The 17,387-nt window shown below is 42.8% G+C and overlaps 1 protein-coding gene across 1 annotated transcript in view; it reads left to right on the top strand.

The window, feature by feature from the left end:
• TTLL6 (tubulin tyrosine ligase like 6) overlaps positions 1-16,961 on the top strand; it is a 285,854-nt gene extending 268,893 nt beyond the window's left edge. Inside the window, exon 21 of the mRNA XM_030192275.1 lies at positions 16,488-16,961. Within this exon, the coding sequence (XP_030048135.1) occupies positions 16,488-16,500 (13 nt within the window). The 3' untranslated portion in view covers positions 16,501-16,961. The remainder of the gene's footprint in view (positions 1-16,487) is intronic.
• The last annotated feature ends 426 nt before the right edge of the window (positions 16,962-17,387 follow it).

Raw genomic sequence — 17,387 nt, 5'->3', positions numbered from 1 at the left:
TGCCGACAGCTGTCTGTCATGCAGGTAACGAGTTGATTTGGAGCATCTACCTGGTCTGTAGGGGCCAGATCTCTTACTGGTTGGTGGGGGATCAAATACTTATTTCCCTCTGCAGAATGCAAATAAATTCATATACTTTCCACAATGTGATTTTCCGGATTTAATTTGTGATGTGCTATCTCTCACTGTTACCAATAACCTACCCTTCAATTATGGGCTGCTCATGTCTTTGTCAGTGGGCAAACTTACAAAATCAGCAAGGGATCAAATACTTATTTCCCCCACTGTATGTTATGTTATAATATCACTTTAAACAGTTTGTGTGGGGGCTGTTGTATGTTATGCACAAATTGTAATTGAATGTAAGGAAAGAGGAATGGTTGATAAAGGAACGAGTGAGGGGGCGGGGAAGGGGACCCCTGCCATCGACAGACCAGCGCTCTTCTAGTAGATGTTGCGAAAGAAGAGGGCATGGGTAGATGGGGGGGGGGAAATTTGGGGAGGGGGGAGGGTATGGGCGGGAGGAAGAGGGGGGAGGGGGGGATCAAAGAACATCAGAGGGCTGAGGGTCAGGGATACGCCGCAGGGTTAAGGGCTAAGACAGAGGGAGACTCAGGTGGAGCTGGGCGCCTGGGTTACCCGTACGTTATTATGTATTTTACTTATGGAATGTACTTTAAGTGTAACGAAGGGGTGCCCGGACTAGATTTATAACTTGGAATGTGGGGGGCATAACATCACCAATTAAGAGGACAAAGATCCTACAGGCTTTAAAAAGACACCGTGCTGATGTGGCTTGCATACAGGAGACGAGATTGTCACAGGAGGAACTGCAAAAGTTGAAGCGTGCTTGGGTAGGAGAGGTATTCGGGGCGGAGGCAGAGGGCAGGCGCAGTGGGGTAGCAATTCTAATTAGAAAGGGGGCGGTGGCTAAGGCGCAATTGGTGGGCAAGGACCCTGAGGGGAGATATGTGGTGGTGCGTCTATGGCTCCATCATGTTGAATATTTGGTAGTAGCGCTCTACGGCCCCAACCAACATGGGAGACCCTTTTATGACCACTTGCTCCAGTTGTGTCTTCCACATAGATCATTACCACTGCTTTTAATGGGAGACTTTAACCTGGTAGCCGACCCCACATTAGATTGCTCCTCCTCTGGGGGGGCGACCCGGAGGGGCCCAGAATCAAGGATTTTATCTCAATTCATGTAGGCTCTCGAAGTGGTGGATTCTTGGCGTGTCCTACACCCAGGGGAACGGGATTATACCCACCTATCGAGGGCACATGGGACTTTCTCCCGATTGGACTATATTCTGGTAGACCGAAGGGTATTCCCTTATGTGAGAGCAGTAGAGATTGGCCCGGAGGAAATCTCGGATCATTCTATGGTCTGGCTGGATCTAGAAGACCGAGACCCAGGGATTGGGGGAAGAGGGTGGAGGTTTCCCACCTACTTGGCTACTGACCCAGCGTTTAAACAGTATTTGCTGGAGAGTTGGGGGGAATATGTACGATTTAATGGAAGACATAAGGATGACCCCATACTGTTCTGGCAGGCAGCGAAAGCGGTCATACGGGGCGCAGTGATTGCATTCACGGTGAAACGTGAGCGTAGAATTACAGGGGCGATCTTTAATCTAGAACGTAACTTGGGGAAAGCTAGGCGCAGGTTTGCTGCGACCCCAACTAATCATAACCGGGAACAGATGAAAATAGCCCAAATAGCTTTAAACTCTCTATTACATGAAAGAGCCTCTAGAGCTTTAGTGACCAGAAAGTTCCATTTCCAGAGATACGGGAATAAGTCAGGAGCAATGTTAGCAAGGGTGGTTAAGTCCTGGGATGGGCCTAGAGCGATAGTGGCGGTGAAGGATCGGGCAGGACACATCCAGAATGGGAGGGAAGGTGTGCAACAGGTGTTTCAAAAATTTTACAGTGATTTGTACAAAAAGCACCCCCCCTCATCCCTAGCAACTACAACAGATTATTTGAGAGAAGCTGGGATGCCAGCGTTGACGGCATTGGAAGTGGAGGAACTAAATTGCCCTATCACAGGAAAGGAACTGCAGGGAATCATTCGGGCACTCCCTTCAAATTCAGCTCCAGGCCCAGACGGGTTCCCTAGCGAATTCTATAAAATTTTAAGCCCGCACTTGGTGGGCCCCCTACATTCATACCTGGAAGAGGTAGTGGCTCAGGGACAATTTCCAGCTTACGCTAATGAAGCATTAATAACATTGCTGCTTAAGCCAGGGAAATCGGAAAATCAAGCTGGCTCTTACAGACCGATCTCATTAATTAACGTAGATGTAAAAATTCTTGCCAAATTGCTGGCTAATAGATTGCAGGAATGCCTACCTAGGCTTATTGGCCAGGAACAAGTGGGATTTGTCCGTAACAGACATTCAGGAACCAATGTGCGGCGATTGTTATTAGCCCTAGCTCAGACTCAGCGCTCAGGCTGTGAAACAATGTTGGTCAGCCTGGACGCTGAAAAAGCATTCGATAAAGTGGGTTGGGACTACATGTTTGAGGTACTGCAATTTGTGGGTGTGAGAGGATGGGCTTTTGGGGCCATCAGATCACTATATTCTAACCCTAAAGCAGCTGTGCTGATTAATGGAGGTAGAACTCAGCAAATAAATATAGAGAGAGGGACCAGGCAGGGATGCCCCCTGTCCCCACTCCTTTTTGTGCTTTCTATCGAGCCATTGATTAGAAGCATTCAGCGGGGAGAAGGGGTGGCAGGGGTGTCAGTGGGGGGAGATCGGGTAAAGACATTTGCTTTTGCAGATGACTTGTTGATCATTTCCACAGCTCCAGGCGTGGCCTTACCAGCCCTCTTGGAGGAGATAGAACGTTTTAGTGTCATATCAGGATTTCAAATCAATCGGGAAAAGTCGCAAATGATGAGATTGCATGATCCTCTGGATGGCCCCTGCCCAAGAGATTTTTCGCTGCAGAAGGCGGGTTCGGAGATGAAGTATTTGGGTATATTAATTCCTAGGACATTAAGCTGTCTGTATGAGGTGAACATTCGAAAGCTCCTGAGGGACACAGCCAGAAAACTGGAGCAGTGGCGGGGTCTGCCTATTTCCCTCTTGGGATGTGTAGCGCTTTACAACATGATGGTTATCCCATGCTGGTCATATATGTTTCAAACGCTACCATTACACTTTACTAATAAGGATGAAAGACGATTGAATGAAATGTTAAGGAAATTTTTGTGGCGGGGAAGGAAACCTAGATTCCCATTAGACAAAATGTATGTCCCCAAAGAGTATGGAGGGTTGGGCTTGCAAAGTGTGCGTCACCTGGCGGTTGCAAATGCTATGAGACATGTAACAGACTGGTTCCGTAACTCTGTGGACTTTTCAGCAACTGCCATGGAATTGAACTTATTTGCACCAATTCATTTCAGTAGCTGTCTCCATGGGAGTGGGGGGGCCTCTCCACTGTTGAACATTTCAAATATCCTGCCTCAGGCGCAGAAGGCATGGAACTGGATCTGCAGATTACACCACTTCTCGCCAAAGGTCACTCCAATGCTACCATTGTGTGGGAACCCCGAATTCCCCCCAGGAATGATGTATAATGTCTTCAAACAATGGAGAGAGCATGATATAACTTACCTGCAACAGATCTTAACCAGAGAGGGGAAACTGCAATCGTTCCAGGAATTACAAAAAAGAGGCCTATTCCACCCTAAAGACTATTTTCATTACTGGCAGTTATTACATTATACGAGGAGCTTACCTTGGGAGTCGCTGGCGGAAGATGTCCAAGAGGAATTGCCAGTGGCATTTGCCCTAGGATCACAGCAAAAAGTTCCATTGAGATTTCATCTCCGACATATCAAAGATACAATTGCAGAACCGGATTTTGGCAAATATGCAGAGGCTTGGAGCAGAGACTTATTGGTAGAAGTTTCATTGGGTTTGCTCAAAGAACATGTGTTATCACTGCATAGAGCGTCTCCCCTAGCGGACCACTGGGAGCTACAGTATCGATTTGCTTTTCGGATGCATATGCTGCCCAGACGAGCGTTCTACGCAGGGGCCTCTCCGGATGGGATGTGCCCCAAGTGTCATGCTGAAGGGGCGACCCTGGGACATATGTTTTGGACCTGCCCAAAAATCCAAATCTTTTGGTCATCGCTGCTTGTAAAGGTTTCTGCTTTGTGGAAAACTCAGTGGTCTGGCTCGCCGCTCCTGCTGTTTGGGAAACCCTGCTTAAGAACCCCAAGGCCGAAAGGTCTTATAAACTTTGTCAGGCGAGTTACTCTAATTGCAAAGAAGTCCATTCTGGCAGTTTGGTTATCACCGGAAGGCCCATCTCTTCAAAGCTGGCGAATGCGGATGGTGCAACTTTTGCGAACTGAGCGTATGATGATAAAAGAAGGTGACAGGCGTGAGTTGGAAAAATTTTGTCTGAGATGGGGCCCGTTTTTGGACTCTTTGCCCCCCAGAGCGAAAAGCTCCCTTTTGAATATCTGACTGATAGAACAACCCAGACCGTTGTCCTTTTGACCCATACCTAGTGCTTTGGTAGGAAAGGGGAGGGTAGAGGGAGGGGAATAGGGGATAAAGTGTGGACCTGGGGGGGGGATCCCGGGGGGCCATCAGAACACAGGCTCCTCGGGATCCGCTCTTTTGGTGGATGCTGAGTGCTATAACAGAAGAAGGGGGAGGGGGGATAAAAAGAAAGGAAAAAAGAATTGATGACAATGACGTTAGGAACAAATGTGTTACAACAATTTATGCTTCTTGAGATTGGTATTCAAATGTTTCTTATCTTACTGTATTGGATTTCTCTTTTTGTGGATGTTCATCAATAAAAAATTATTGAAATATAAAACCACACTAGTATCACAAAAATATTATTTTTTATATATTCCTAAAAATTATTATGTGGTGCTCAGACTGATCAGTGAAACCAAGATACTTGGCTATGAGTCATATATTACCATCATCGCACCAGAGTCCCCCTGCCTGCCTATTATTCATTCATAACCTGAATGTCACTCGTTTCTATATGAATACTCCAGATACAGTGGGGAAAATAAGTATTTGATCCCTTGCTGATTTTGTAAGTTTGCCCACTGACAAAGACATGAGCAGCCCATAATTGAAGGGTAGGTTATTGGTAACAGTGAGAGATAGCACATCACAAATTAAATCCGGAAAATCACATTGTGGAAAGTATATGAATTTATTTGCATTCTGCAGAGGGAAATAAGTATTTGATCCCCCACCAACCAGTAAGAGATCTGGCCCCTACAGACCAGGTAGATGCTCCAAATCAACTCGTTACCTGCATGACAGACAGCTGTCGGCAATGGTCACCTGTATGAAAGACACCTGTCCACAGACTCAGTGAATCAGTCAGACTCTAACCTCTACAAAATGGCCAAGAGCAAGGAGCTGTCTAAGGATGTCAGGGACAAGATCATACACCTGCACAAGGCTGGAATGGGCTACAAAACCATCAGTAAGACGCTGGGCGAGAAGGAGACAACTGTTGGTGCCATAGTAAGAAAATGGAAGAAGTACAAAATGACTGTCAATCGACAAAGATCTGGGGCTCCACGCAAAATCTCACCTCGTGGGGTATCCTTGATCATGAGGAAGGTTAGAAATCAGCCTACAACTACAAGGGGGGAACTTGTCAATGATCTCAAGGCAGCTGGGACCACTGTCACCACGAAAAGCATTGGTAACACATTACGACATAACGGATTGCAATCCTGCAGTGCCCGCAAGGTCCCCCTGCTCCGGAAGGCACATGTGACGGCCCGTCTGAAGTTTGCCAGTGAACACCTGGATGATGCCGAGAGTGATTGGGAGAAGGTGCTGTGGTCAGATGAGACAAAAATTGAGCTCTTTGGCATGAACTCAACTCGCCGTGTTTGGAGGAAGAGAAATGCTGCCTATGACCCAAAGAACACCGTCCCCACTGTCAAGCATGGAGGTGGAAATGTTATGTTTTGGGGGTGTTTCTCTGCTAAGGGCACAGGACTACTTCACCGCATCAATGGGAGAATGGATGGGGCCATGTACCGTACAATTCTGAGTGACAACCTCCTTCCCTCCGCCAGGGCCTTAAAAATGGGTCGTGGCTGGGTCTTCCAGCACGACAATGACCCAAAACATACAGCCAAGGCAACAAAGGAGTGGCTCAGGAAGAAGCACATTAGGGTCATGGAGTGGCCTAGCCAGTCACCAGACCTTAATCCCATTGAAAACTTATGGAGGGAGCTGAAGCTGCGAGTTGCCAAGTGACAGCCCAGAACTCTTAATGATTTAGAGATGATCTGCAAAGAGGAGTGGACCAAAATTCCTCCTGACATGTGTGCAAACCTCATCATCAACTACAGAAGACGTCTGACCGCTGTGCTTGCCAACAAGGGTTTTGCCACCAAGTATTAGGTCTTGTTTGCCAGAGGGATTAAATACTTATTTCCCTCTGCAGAATGCAAATAAATTCATATACTTTCCACAATGTGATTTTCCGGATTTAATTTGTGATGTGCTATCTCTCACTGTTACCAATAACCTACCCTTCAATTATGGGCTGCTCATGTCTTTGTCAGTGGGCAAACTTACAAAATCAGCAAGGGATCAAATACTTATTTCCCCCACTGTATATGTTGCAGTTTCTTCCCAGTTCTTCAGTGTTCAATAAACAACATCTAATAAAGCACTTTCTGGTTAGAAAGTAGTCTTTATCCTTGCCCAACCATAGGCATTTATTCGACGAGTTCTCTGATGTTTCCAAAAACTTTGCCACACAGTGCTCAGTGATGAAAACAGTGCTGTGTTCATTCAAACATACAAAATCAATTCTTATCCTGTTCCCGACATGGAACCATATTTCACTACTAATGCGTCGTCAGGAGAACAATTCTAAAAACACAAACATTCATAAGCACTAACTGTTATGTATATTTAATTCATATTTCATTATCAATAATGTATGAAGCTGTCTATTCTGAATAAACTATATTTTTATCACATATCCTACTGGCTCTGCTCAGGCGGGCACTGATCTCCACCCTTTTTGTAGCTCCAGGAAAATGCCGACACGTGCTCTACAACTGCCCCCTAATGACTGCTCTTCTCTCGATAACATAGGGTTCTGATTGATGAACAATAGGAGGTGGCCAAACAGTCAACTATTCTCTCTTTAAGCCCTTTGGCAATATTGTACCCCAGGTAAAAATAAATTGCTATTCCTTCCTAATGAGCACTGAAGTAATATCACCCCCTCGCTGCAAAAAAATCACAAATTTTAAATCTGTCTCTTGATGTTGACATTGTTCCCAGTGTTCAAATCAGGACACGAATAATGAGGAGTGAAGATTAGTCTTATTCAAATCAGGGGAATGCCCTTAGACATATTATTTGTAAACATTGGGCATTACTAAATCTTCATTCAGTATTTAAAGACATTTCAAGATTTGCATACACATGGGCACATAATCTGGGGGAAGCTCTATTGGGACAGGATGTTGTAGAACCAGGTCATACTATATGCAATTGCTGTGTGTATTGCAAATATGCTATAATTACTCAGTCAGTAAGAAATCCTTGTACGAGTGAGATATTTATTTAAAAAACAGTGTACAGCTTGTAATTCAGCTCAAGTAGTCTATGGGGTTCAATGCCCCTGTAAAAAATGGTATATAGAACAGACTAGACGTAAAACAAAACAGAATTGCAGAACATCTAAGCAATTTACGAGTACATAAGGCCTTTTAGTCAAACATTAGGAACAGTGTAAACATCGACAGAGTTAAAATTTGTGGTTTTATCACAGATATTTTAGCAGTGAGGGGGTGATATTACTACAGTCCTCATTAGGAAGGAACAGCGATTTATTTTTACCTGGGGTACAATATCACCAGAGGGCTTAAATAAAGAGATGGTTGACTGTTTGATCACTGCCTATCATTCTTCAATCAGAACCCTATTTTGTCTAGAGAAGAGCAGTCATTAGGGGGCAGTTGTAGAGTGCATGCGATGGCATTTTCCTGGAGCCACATACAGGGTGGAGATCAGTGCCCACCTGAGTGGAGCCGGTAGGATATATGATAAATATATAGTTTATATATAACAGAGAGCTTTATACATAATTGATAGTGAAATGTGAATTAAGTATACATAACAGTTAGTGATTATGGATGTTTGTGTTTTTAGATCTGTTCTCCTGATGTCGCATTAGTAGCAAAACATGGTCCCATGTTGGGAACAGGATGAGAATTGATTTTGTACATTTGAATGAACACAGCATTGTTTTCACCGCTGAGTACTATGTGGCAACATTTTTGGAAACATCAGAGAACCCGTTGAATAAACACCTATGGTTGGACAAGGATAAATACTAATTTCTAACCAGATAAGTGCTTTATTAGATGCTGTTAATTGAACATTGAAGAAATGGGAAGCAATTGCAGCACATATCTGGAGTATTCATATACTAACAATAAGTGAAAGTTTTATGAATGAATAATAGACAGGTAGGGGGACTCTGGTGTGATGATGGTAATATATGACACATAAGCAAAGTAATGCTGAGCCATGGCAGTGTCGTGGTTTCACTGATCACTCCGAGCATAATTTTTAGGAATACTTAAAAAAATAATATTTTTGTAAACTAGTTTGACTTTTAGGGGTCCTTTTACAAAGCTGCAGTAAAAGGGGTCCTGTGCTAGTGTCAGCATGTGTTTTTGATGTGGGTTGAGGCCCCCTTTTATTGTAGCAGGTAAAAGGCTGTTTATTTTGAGGCAAAAGAAATGGCCATGAGCCAAGTGAACCACTTACCGCACGGCCATTTTGGTAGGGAGCCCTTACCACCACCCATTGAGATGGCGGTAAGGGCTCCTGCGCTAACCTGACGGTACGCGATGCCTGATTATCACTGATTAAGTTACGGTGCTACAAAAATAGGACATATTTTAATAGCGCCAGAATTGGCGTGTGCTAAGGGTGGGAACTACTGCTGTGTTCCAGCAGTAGTTCCAGATTGGCGCACAATAAGCCAGTGGTAGGCTTACCGCTGCTCTGTAAAAGGGCCCCTAAATGAATTAATAGAAAATAGGTTTCTGTTTAATCAATAGGATTTATATTTAAGAAGCCATTGTATAGATGATACCTCTATTTTATTAAGTTAAAATGTAATGCCAAGAAGTACAGAGTGATGCACTTGGGGTGCAGAAATCCAAAGGAGACATACCAGATAGGAAGAGAAAGATTGATAAGCACAGCTTAGGAGAGGAATCTCAAGGTGCCAAAACAATGTGACAAGAAAGTGACCACAGCCAGAAGGATGCTAGGCTGTATAGAGAGAGGTTTAATCTGTAGAAGAAAGGTTATACCCCTGTACAAGGCATTGGTGGGGCCCCCAATTGGAGTATTGTGTTAAGTTTTGGAGGCCGTATCTTGCTAAGGATGTAAAAAGACTTAAAGCAGTTCAGAAAAAAGTGACAAAAATGATATGGGGTTTGAGTCACAAGACATATGAGGAGAGACATGAGGACATGAACATGTATACCCTGGAGGAAAGGAGGGACAGGGGTGATATGATTAATACCTTTCAAATATTGGAAAGGAATCTACAAACAAACCTTTTCCAGAGATGTTTTGGCAGTAGAACTAGTGAACATGAACTGAGGTTGCAGGGAGGTCAATTCAGGAATAATGTCAGGAAGTACTTTTTGACAGAGAGGGTGGTAGATACCTGGAATGACCTCCCACAGGAGGTGGTGGAGAGAAAAATGTTAATAGAATTTAAAAATGCATGGGATAAACAAAAAGGAATCCTGTATAGAAGGCATAGAACCAAAAAGCTTGTAATTGGGAAACAAAGCCAGTGCTGATTCTTCTCAGTTTTCATAGTGTTTTGAAGCTTTTTGACTTGATTGCAGCAATTTGGTCTTCAAGGGTCAGAGTTTGTCGAGAATGATTCCTAGTATTTTTATTTGTGTTTTGATTATGTAAGATTGTTGATCTATTTTGAGGTTTTGGTAAGTAGTAGGATTGTACTAGCTGGATAAAACCAGGAGTTTGGTTTTGTCTCGGTTCAGTTTAAGTTTGACAGTTGTGGCCTAGTTTTCCATGAGGTCAAGTCCTTTTTTGGCCTTATCCATTTGTGGTATACGTTTGAGTTGTGGTTCCAAAAGCGGGAATTGCAGAAAAAAAGAGCGGATATGGTGCAAGTATCCCGATGTCTTGATGCAGTGGGAATATAATATGGCCCTTGAGGTTTATAAACAATCGGTGATTACAGTTAAATGGGCTTATTTTGAAGATCATATCGTTAAAGCGGCTTCTCAGTCAAAAGAGTTATTTACAACAGTTCAATCTTTAGTTGCCCCACCAGTTAATACAGATAGTTTGCCATCGTGTCAGCAGTTAGCGGAATATTTTCAATCTAAAATGGGAGGGGGCCTGGTGGGGGATTTTCCATGTGGTGATGTTGAAGATGAGTGTGCTGTTTCCAGTTGTTGATCAGAGTTTAGTGCAGTGGATGTTATGCAAGTAGAACGGGTAGTTGTCAGGTTCTCAGGTTCAGAGCCCGCGGGCCCGGGCTCTGGAGCAAACGTGAGCCCTTGGGCTGCTGCCGAGGAGCGACAGCAGCAGGCAAAACCCACCAACCAACACTAGGCAAGCACACCGGCAGGGACTGCAGGCACCGCCCAGTGAGCCGGAACACATGAACTGGAGCACACCGGACTGGAGCACCCTGGACTGGTCCGTACAGCTTCAACTGCACTTAGCCACTGCCCCCCAAGGGTTGAGCCCCTGGGTTCGAGTGGCCGGCAGGACTTACCGGAAACTGGATGACACAGGGACCAGGACTAGAACAAGCTTGAAACTGAAGTGCTCCCAAATCCTAAACTGGCAAAAAGTGTTCCTAAGCCCGACACCAACAGAAGAGCTCCTAAGCCCTACACTAACAGCAGTGCTCCTAACAGAAACTAACAGGGGTGCCCCTACGCCCTACACTAACAGAAGTGCAGGGAAGCCACAAGGGAAAAGCAAGGAAGAAAAAACACAAGAACTAGCAAAGGTGCTTCCTAAGCACTAAGCGACAGCTGTGCCCCACAGCACTAAACTACCCAAGCACTAAACCCACAGAAGTGCTTCTAACAGAAACTAACAGGGGAGCAGGGGAGCCACAAGGGAAAAAGCAGGAAAGCCAAATACACAAACAACAAAGGTGCTTCCTAAGCACTAAACTAACACAGAGCTCCTACAGCACTAAACTACCAAAGATGCTCCTAGCAGCACCAAAACCTGAAGTACGTCTAACAGCAACAAGAGGGAAAGCAGGGGAGCCAAGAGGGAAAAGCAGGGAAACTAAGACAAGCAAAGCAGAAGTGCTTTAAACACAGCAGAACCAGAAGTGCTTCCAAAGCACCAAACACCGAAGGGCTTCTAAAGCCCCAAACACAGAAGGCTACCAACCCCCAAGCACAGAAGAGCTTCTAAAGCCACAGAAGGGGAAGCAGGGGAGCCACAAGGGAAAAAGCAGGGGAGCTAAACACATACAAGTCACAAGTGCACACTGCACTAACACTGACCTGGCCTTATAGCAATTGCAGCAAAAGCAAACGTTGCAAAGGCCCTGAAGGAAAGAACACCACTTCCTTATCAAGGCCCTCACAGATGATGTCACAATCCCTAGACCCAGGCATACAGCACACTGAAACCCAGAGAGGCCCAACCCACACCAATGCAGCACCGTGAAGCACTTGAAGCCAGTACACCCAGAGAGAGGTAGAGCTAACTCAATCCACACCCACAGCTGCAGTATAGAGAAACAATTAACCCCATGCTGGCAGCAGCCAGCACAGAGAGAGCTAGCTCAGACAGGACAGACAGAAGAAACGGAAGCCAGCTAAGAAGCTGACCACCAGGAAAAAGGTAAGTTTGAGAGGGGTCCTGACCACGATCATAACAGCAGTTCAGTCTTTAAAGAATGTTAACAGCCCATTAAAATTGTGTTCTACAGGATTGTTGAAAGCATTGAAGTCTGATATATCACCATCTATTGCGTTGCTTGTTAATCGGATGTTTGATGAGGCTGTGGTACCTGAGTACCTAAAGAAAGCAGCGGTTCAGCGGGTGTTAAAGAAGCCACCGTTAAAGACTGACTGTGTGGAGAATTTTCGTCCAATTTCAAATTTAGGTTTTTTGGCAAAAGTTTTGAAGAAATTGGTGTCGTCCCAGTTAGTTGATTTTGTAGAGCATTGTTCCTTGTTGGATTCTTTTCAATTTGGATTTCGTACACAGCATAGTACTGAAACATTATTGCTTACTATGCTGGATGACATTCATGCTGGATTTGATCGTGGGTATTGGTTCTTGCTGATTTCCTTGGACGCTGAGGCTGCATTTGACTCTATGAATCATGAGTTGTTGTTGCGTTGTTTGAAATCATTTAGGATTACCGGAAGGTTGTTGGCCTGGTTTCGGTCTTTTTTGGAAGCCCGTTCTTTTCAGGTACAAGGCTCTTCGGTGTCAGAGTGGATGACTGCGACTTCAGGAGTACCGCAAGGTTCTTGTTTGTCTTCATTATTGTTTAATTTGTTTTTGTTGTCAGATTGCAAAGTTTTGGTAGGATTGAGTGTTTGTTATCATTTGTATGCTGATAACATACAATTTTATTTTCCTGTTCCAGTTAGTGGAGTCTCATTTTTGTAAGATTCAGTCCTAGTTAAAGATGAACAGATTAAGTCTGAATGTGGCAAAGACCCAAATTTAGTGGTTGTCACAGGTGGGTGAGGTTTGTCCTTTTTCAGGTCTTTATTTGGATTCTGTTTTTGTGCCAATCTTAGACATGACCTTGTCAATGAAGGTACATGTTGGGTTGATGATTTGTGCAGTGTTTTTAAAACTGCGTATGGTGACTTGGGTACAAGGTTTTCTGTCAGAGCAGCATTTTCATGCGGTTTTGCAAAGTTATGTGTTAACACATTTTGATTATTGTAATACCTTGTTGGGTGGATTACCACATGGAGTGTTGCGAACTTTGCAGGTGGTGCAGAATACTGCAACCTGACTGCTTACTACAGCAAGTACGTTTGAGCATATTACCCCACATTTGAAAGAATTGCATTGGCTGCCCATTGCCTGGCAGATTCAATTTAAATTGCTGGTATTGGTTTTAAGGCACTGCGTGATGAGATTCCTCATGCTGAGGTTCAAAAGCTACAGAAGTATTATCCTACAAGATCCTTGCAATCGCAGGATCAACAATTGTTGACTGTTCCCTCTGTCTGCAGTATTCGACTGCAAGCTGTTCGTGTGCAGATTTTTTCAGTTGTCGGACCTCAATTGTGGAAAGCTTTGCCTCTTTCTGTACAGCAATTGACTTCTTTGGCAGTATTTAAGAAATACTGAATGGCGCAGTGAAAGGTTTGAGAGATTGAGTTCTGGGGTCTGTAATGTATGGAAATTATTAAAATAAAGGTATATTTCTTTGGGAAAACAAAGCATTAGGAGCATTGGTTTATTAACATTTATGAGTATTTAAGAAACATCATACCTTATGATACAAGTTTATCTTGTTGGGCATCTACTATGTTACCATGTCTCATAAACCTCTCAAATGTTCATAATTGGTTATTACTCTATTTACCATTAACTTTGCTTCAAATACAATTTGTCATTCATAATAGATTTTCTAAATGTTAAACTTCCATAGTTATCCCAGTATGTTTATTGTAAAATTGGATTCTTACAGCAAATTACTCTCTTATGCATTATTCTTTGTTATGTATCCAAAACTGTTTATTGTAAGCCACAATGAACTCAAACTTGTTTGGGATAATGTGGGATATGTCATAAATAAATGCAATAAAATAAGGCTTAAGCTCACAATTGTCAGATACACCAGTGTAAGTGATGAGAGTATCAATGCATTCGTGATCGTGAGACATCTTGGGTTTCAGCACCAGTTTGACTGCATCTTCATCTTTGTCTCCTGCATGCACTTCCTATACTATCTCCTCAGTCAAGAGTGTCAGGTTTCATCCAAAGTTACATCAGTCTCCCCTCCCTTATGCAGCATATGATGACAATAAGTCACCTGAATATTTTTGAAGTCATATTCAGGATCACTGTTGGCTAAAGTTCTAATTTTTGTGTCCTTCCAAGCAGCTGGAAATTGTGACTTGCTGACTTTATATTGTAACTTTTAATGTTTTGAACAATTCTTTGACTAGTATCATGTAGCTTATCCTCCTCATCCTCCTCCAGCACAACAAGCACGTCTTGCAGGTACCTTCTCCAATACAGGTGCTTACATGATATAATAACATCTTTCTCCAGGGGTTGGATCAGTGAAGTGGTGTTAGGGGGAAGAAAAAGGGTGCAGTTCTTGTCATCTGGACTTAGTAATTTGTCTGCATGAGGAGGGGGGGGGTGCATTATTTAGGAGCAGGACTGCCTTTACATCTTGTGCATTCTTCTTTAAAACCTCCATTTAATACTGATGAACCTCTGGAAAAAAAGTAATCGAAAAACCACCCTGCAAAATTTTCTGAGGTAAACCATGCCCTCTGTGAATGAAAATAATGAGCTGGCAACTCATGCCTACAGTTTTTAAATGGCCGTGGGTAAGCAGACTTCCCCACCATGGCAATCTTGAGGCAATGCATCCCATCAACAGTAGCACTAGCACATGGGCCCTCCAGAATCAACCTGTCTCATCCACATTGTACACTTGTGATAAGTGCAGCTTCTCCTTTGTAATTAAATCATTCCGCTGCATTCAGAAATACTCAACTCCCTCTGTGTCAACACTGCCCACCTCCCCCTGTGCCACAACATACTGTGTGATCCGTGATGATTCTGTAGTTGCCACAATCATCCATCTCTCGTTCAAAAGTTAACATTTATATGTTTTGCAAGTTTCTGTGCAGTGGCACGTTATTCCATCCCACAAACGGTGATACCACATGAATATTGTTGAATATACCATTTGTATATCATCTAAATCTTTACCTTTCATCAATTTCATATTTTCTAGCTCTTACACCACTTGCACCTTCAACACTATACTTAAGAGCAAATTCAGTTAGTTTCAGCTTTAATTTATTAATATCTGAACCTGTTTCTTGATGCCACCATATTCTGCACAAACTTGGGCAATTAAAACCCCACTGTCTAGTTTGGTTAATTCAAGTTTCTGCACCATACAAATTCACTTGCTTTCTCTTTTCTCCACTACTACCACTAGAATTTGAAGCCATTGTTGATCACAGAATGTATGGAGTCTACAGTACACAGATACTGCTAAACAAAGACAAAAGGGCATGCAAGGAATAAGAAATAACCCTTGTCATGTTTTGGATTTCACTAAAGTTTGGTCCATTGTTTCAAAAAACTGTTAAATCAGAGTCCATTGAATTGAGGGTCGATTGCATTTGATCTCCGTTAAATGCAATTTTTTCCCATGTACATATTCACTGTGGAGATCCTGAAAACCTGCCCAGATATGGAGGCACTAGGGCAGATTTGTGAAGCCCTTGTCTAACTCTCCTCTCCTACCACTTTTGGTCAACAGGAGCAGTTTTTGTGATAGTTTGGTGCATATACTACCAACAAAATGGTAGATTTGATGCACTAAACCACAAAGAATGCTTTTTTTTTCTCTCTCAGATAGACCTTTTATTAAACAAAAAGCACAGCTGGGAATTATATTGTCCCACTTTCCTATAAGTTCTGTTTTGTTCAGATGTTCCCAGTACATGCATTTGTAATTATAATCAAAATGTATTGGTCTGTGACTTTATAGTTTTGTTTGCTGACTTGGTACTGGCTGGGAAAGTCAGATATTTCAATATCACAACTACCACAAAAACTCTACGTTTGGCATTTTAAATATTATTTGCTTTTTTGTATCCAAGGTCAAGCCAAATGACCTTCACCTACAATAGTTATTTCCCTGCCCCTCTGGCTTACAATCTACATTAAGGGACAGATTTACTATGTGCATTATTTAATGTAAGCCCCATCATTGTCAATTGGGCCTATTTACTAATCACTTGTGTTAATCGGAAATTAATGCACATTAGTAAATCCAGCCCTAAGTTATTACCTGAAGTAATGGAAGGTAAAGTAACAGAGGGCTAGCAGTTAAAGAGGGTGGAAGTGAAAACAAAGACATGTGCTAAATACAGTATATCCTGCCTTGGAGCTGAGTTTATTCACAATAGAGATTTAAAACACAGGATTTGATTCATTAGGTCTTTCTCAACAGACACAGAAGGGGAAAAGACCTAAGGGGAAATCATTTCATAGTTCAACCATTGTTTTTTTCACATTTCACCTGCAGTAAACAATTTAAAGACCTCTCATCACATCCTTGTCTTTTCTTGCACTGTGCTATGTAAATTTTTATGTAATTTTTTGTCCCATTAAAAATTTAAAAAACAATTTTTTAAACCCCTTAATTGGTGAACCTATAATCTCTTTCAGGAAGTGGACATGAACATTTCTTTAAAGTTATTTCAAGTGACAACATACTGAAGACTGATTCTTTACTACATGCTGACATCAGTGCTAAAAAAGGGACAAGAATGGCTCTTATGAGGAAAGCAAACCTTAAGGAGGAGGCCAAAGAAAGAGAGAGAGAATAAAAGACAGGTATGCCGGCAGTAGCAAAGGGGAGAAGACAGAGACTGCAGTCTGCAAGGCAATGCACATTATTCTCACACTCTAATGAATATATTAAAGCATCATATTTTTGATAAGTGAGTTAAATGACATTATTTTTATGCACTGTACTAGTATGCAATTGTTATTAATGTGATTCATTTTTGACAATACCACACACAGCCCTTGCTCCTTTCAGCACCCGTCAAGAACATGAACAAAAATCAGTTTCAGTACTGTGAAATCCTTTCAAGATCTTATACTGAGAAATTCTAAAATAAAGATATTTTAACATTTTAGGTTCCTTTGTTTAGATTTGTGTTTTTAGCCTCGGAGGAAAACAAAAATATGTCTACCCACCCAGAGCAGTAGTTAGTGCACGTAAGTTTATTAAACATTTTCATGGGTTTTGCTGTAAGAAAAGATATAGTGAGCCTATTATAAAACTGACTGCTACAAGAGAAAGCCATAGAGTGTGTTACCTGGAGGAGGACCTTTGTGATTTCAGGACTGAGGGCCAGGGACTGACAGTAGAAGAGTGCAGGGTCCTGTGGACAGCAGCATAAGCAACAGCTGACATCATGTCTGCCCTCAGATGACCATTTAATCACTGCTCTCTGAGGAAAATTGGAGAGAGCTTCCGATTGTGTTACCTGGAGTAGGGCTTTGTGACACCAGGACCAACTGTGTTAGCTGAAGATCTAGGGACCAACAGAGAAGTGC

Source organism: Microcaecilia unicolor, chromosome 1 (genome assembly GCF_901765095.1).
Source record: "Microcaecilia unicolor chromosome 1, aMicUni1.1, whole genome shotgun sequence".
NCBI classification, from domain to species: Eukaryota; Metazoa; Chordata; class Amphibia; order Gymnophiona; family Siphonopidae; genus Microcaecilia; species Microcaecilia unicolor.
This window is presented reverse-complemented; position numbering and strand designations above follow the sequence as displayed.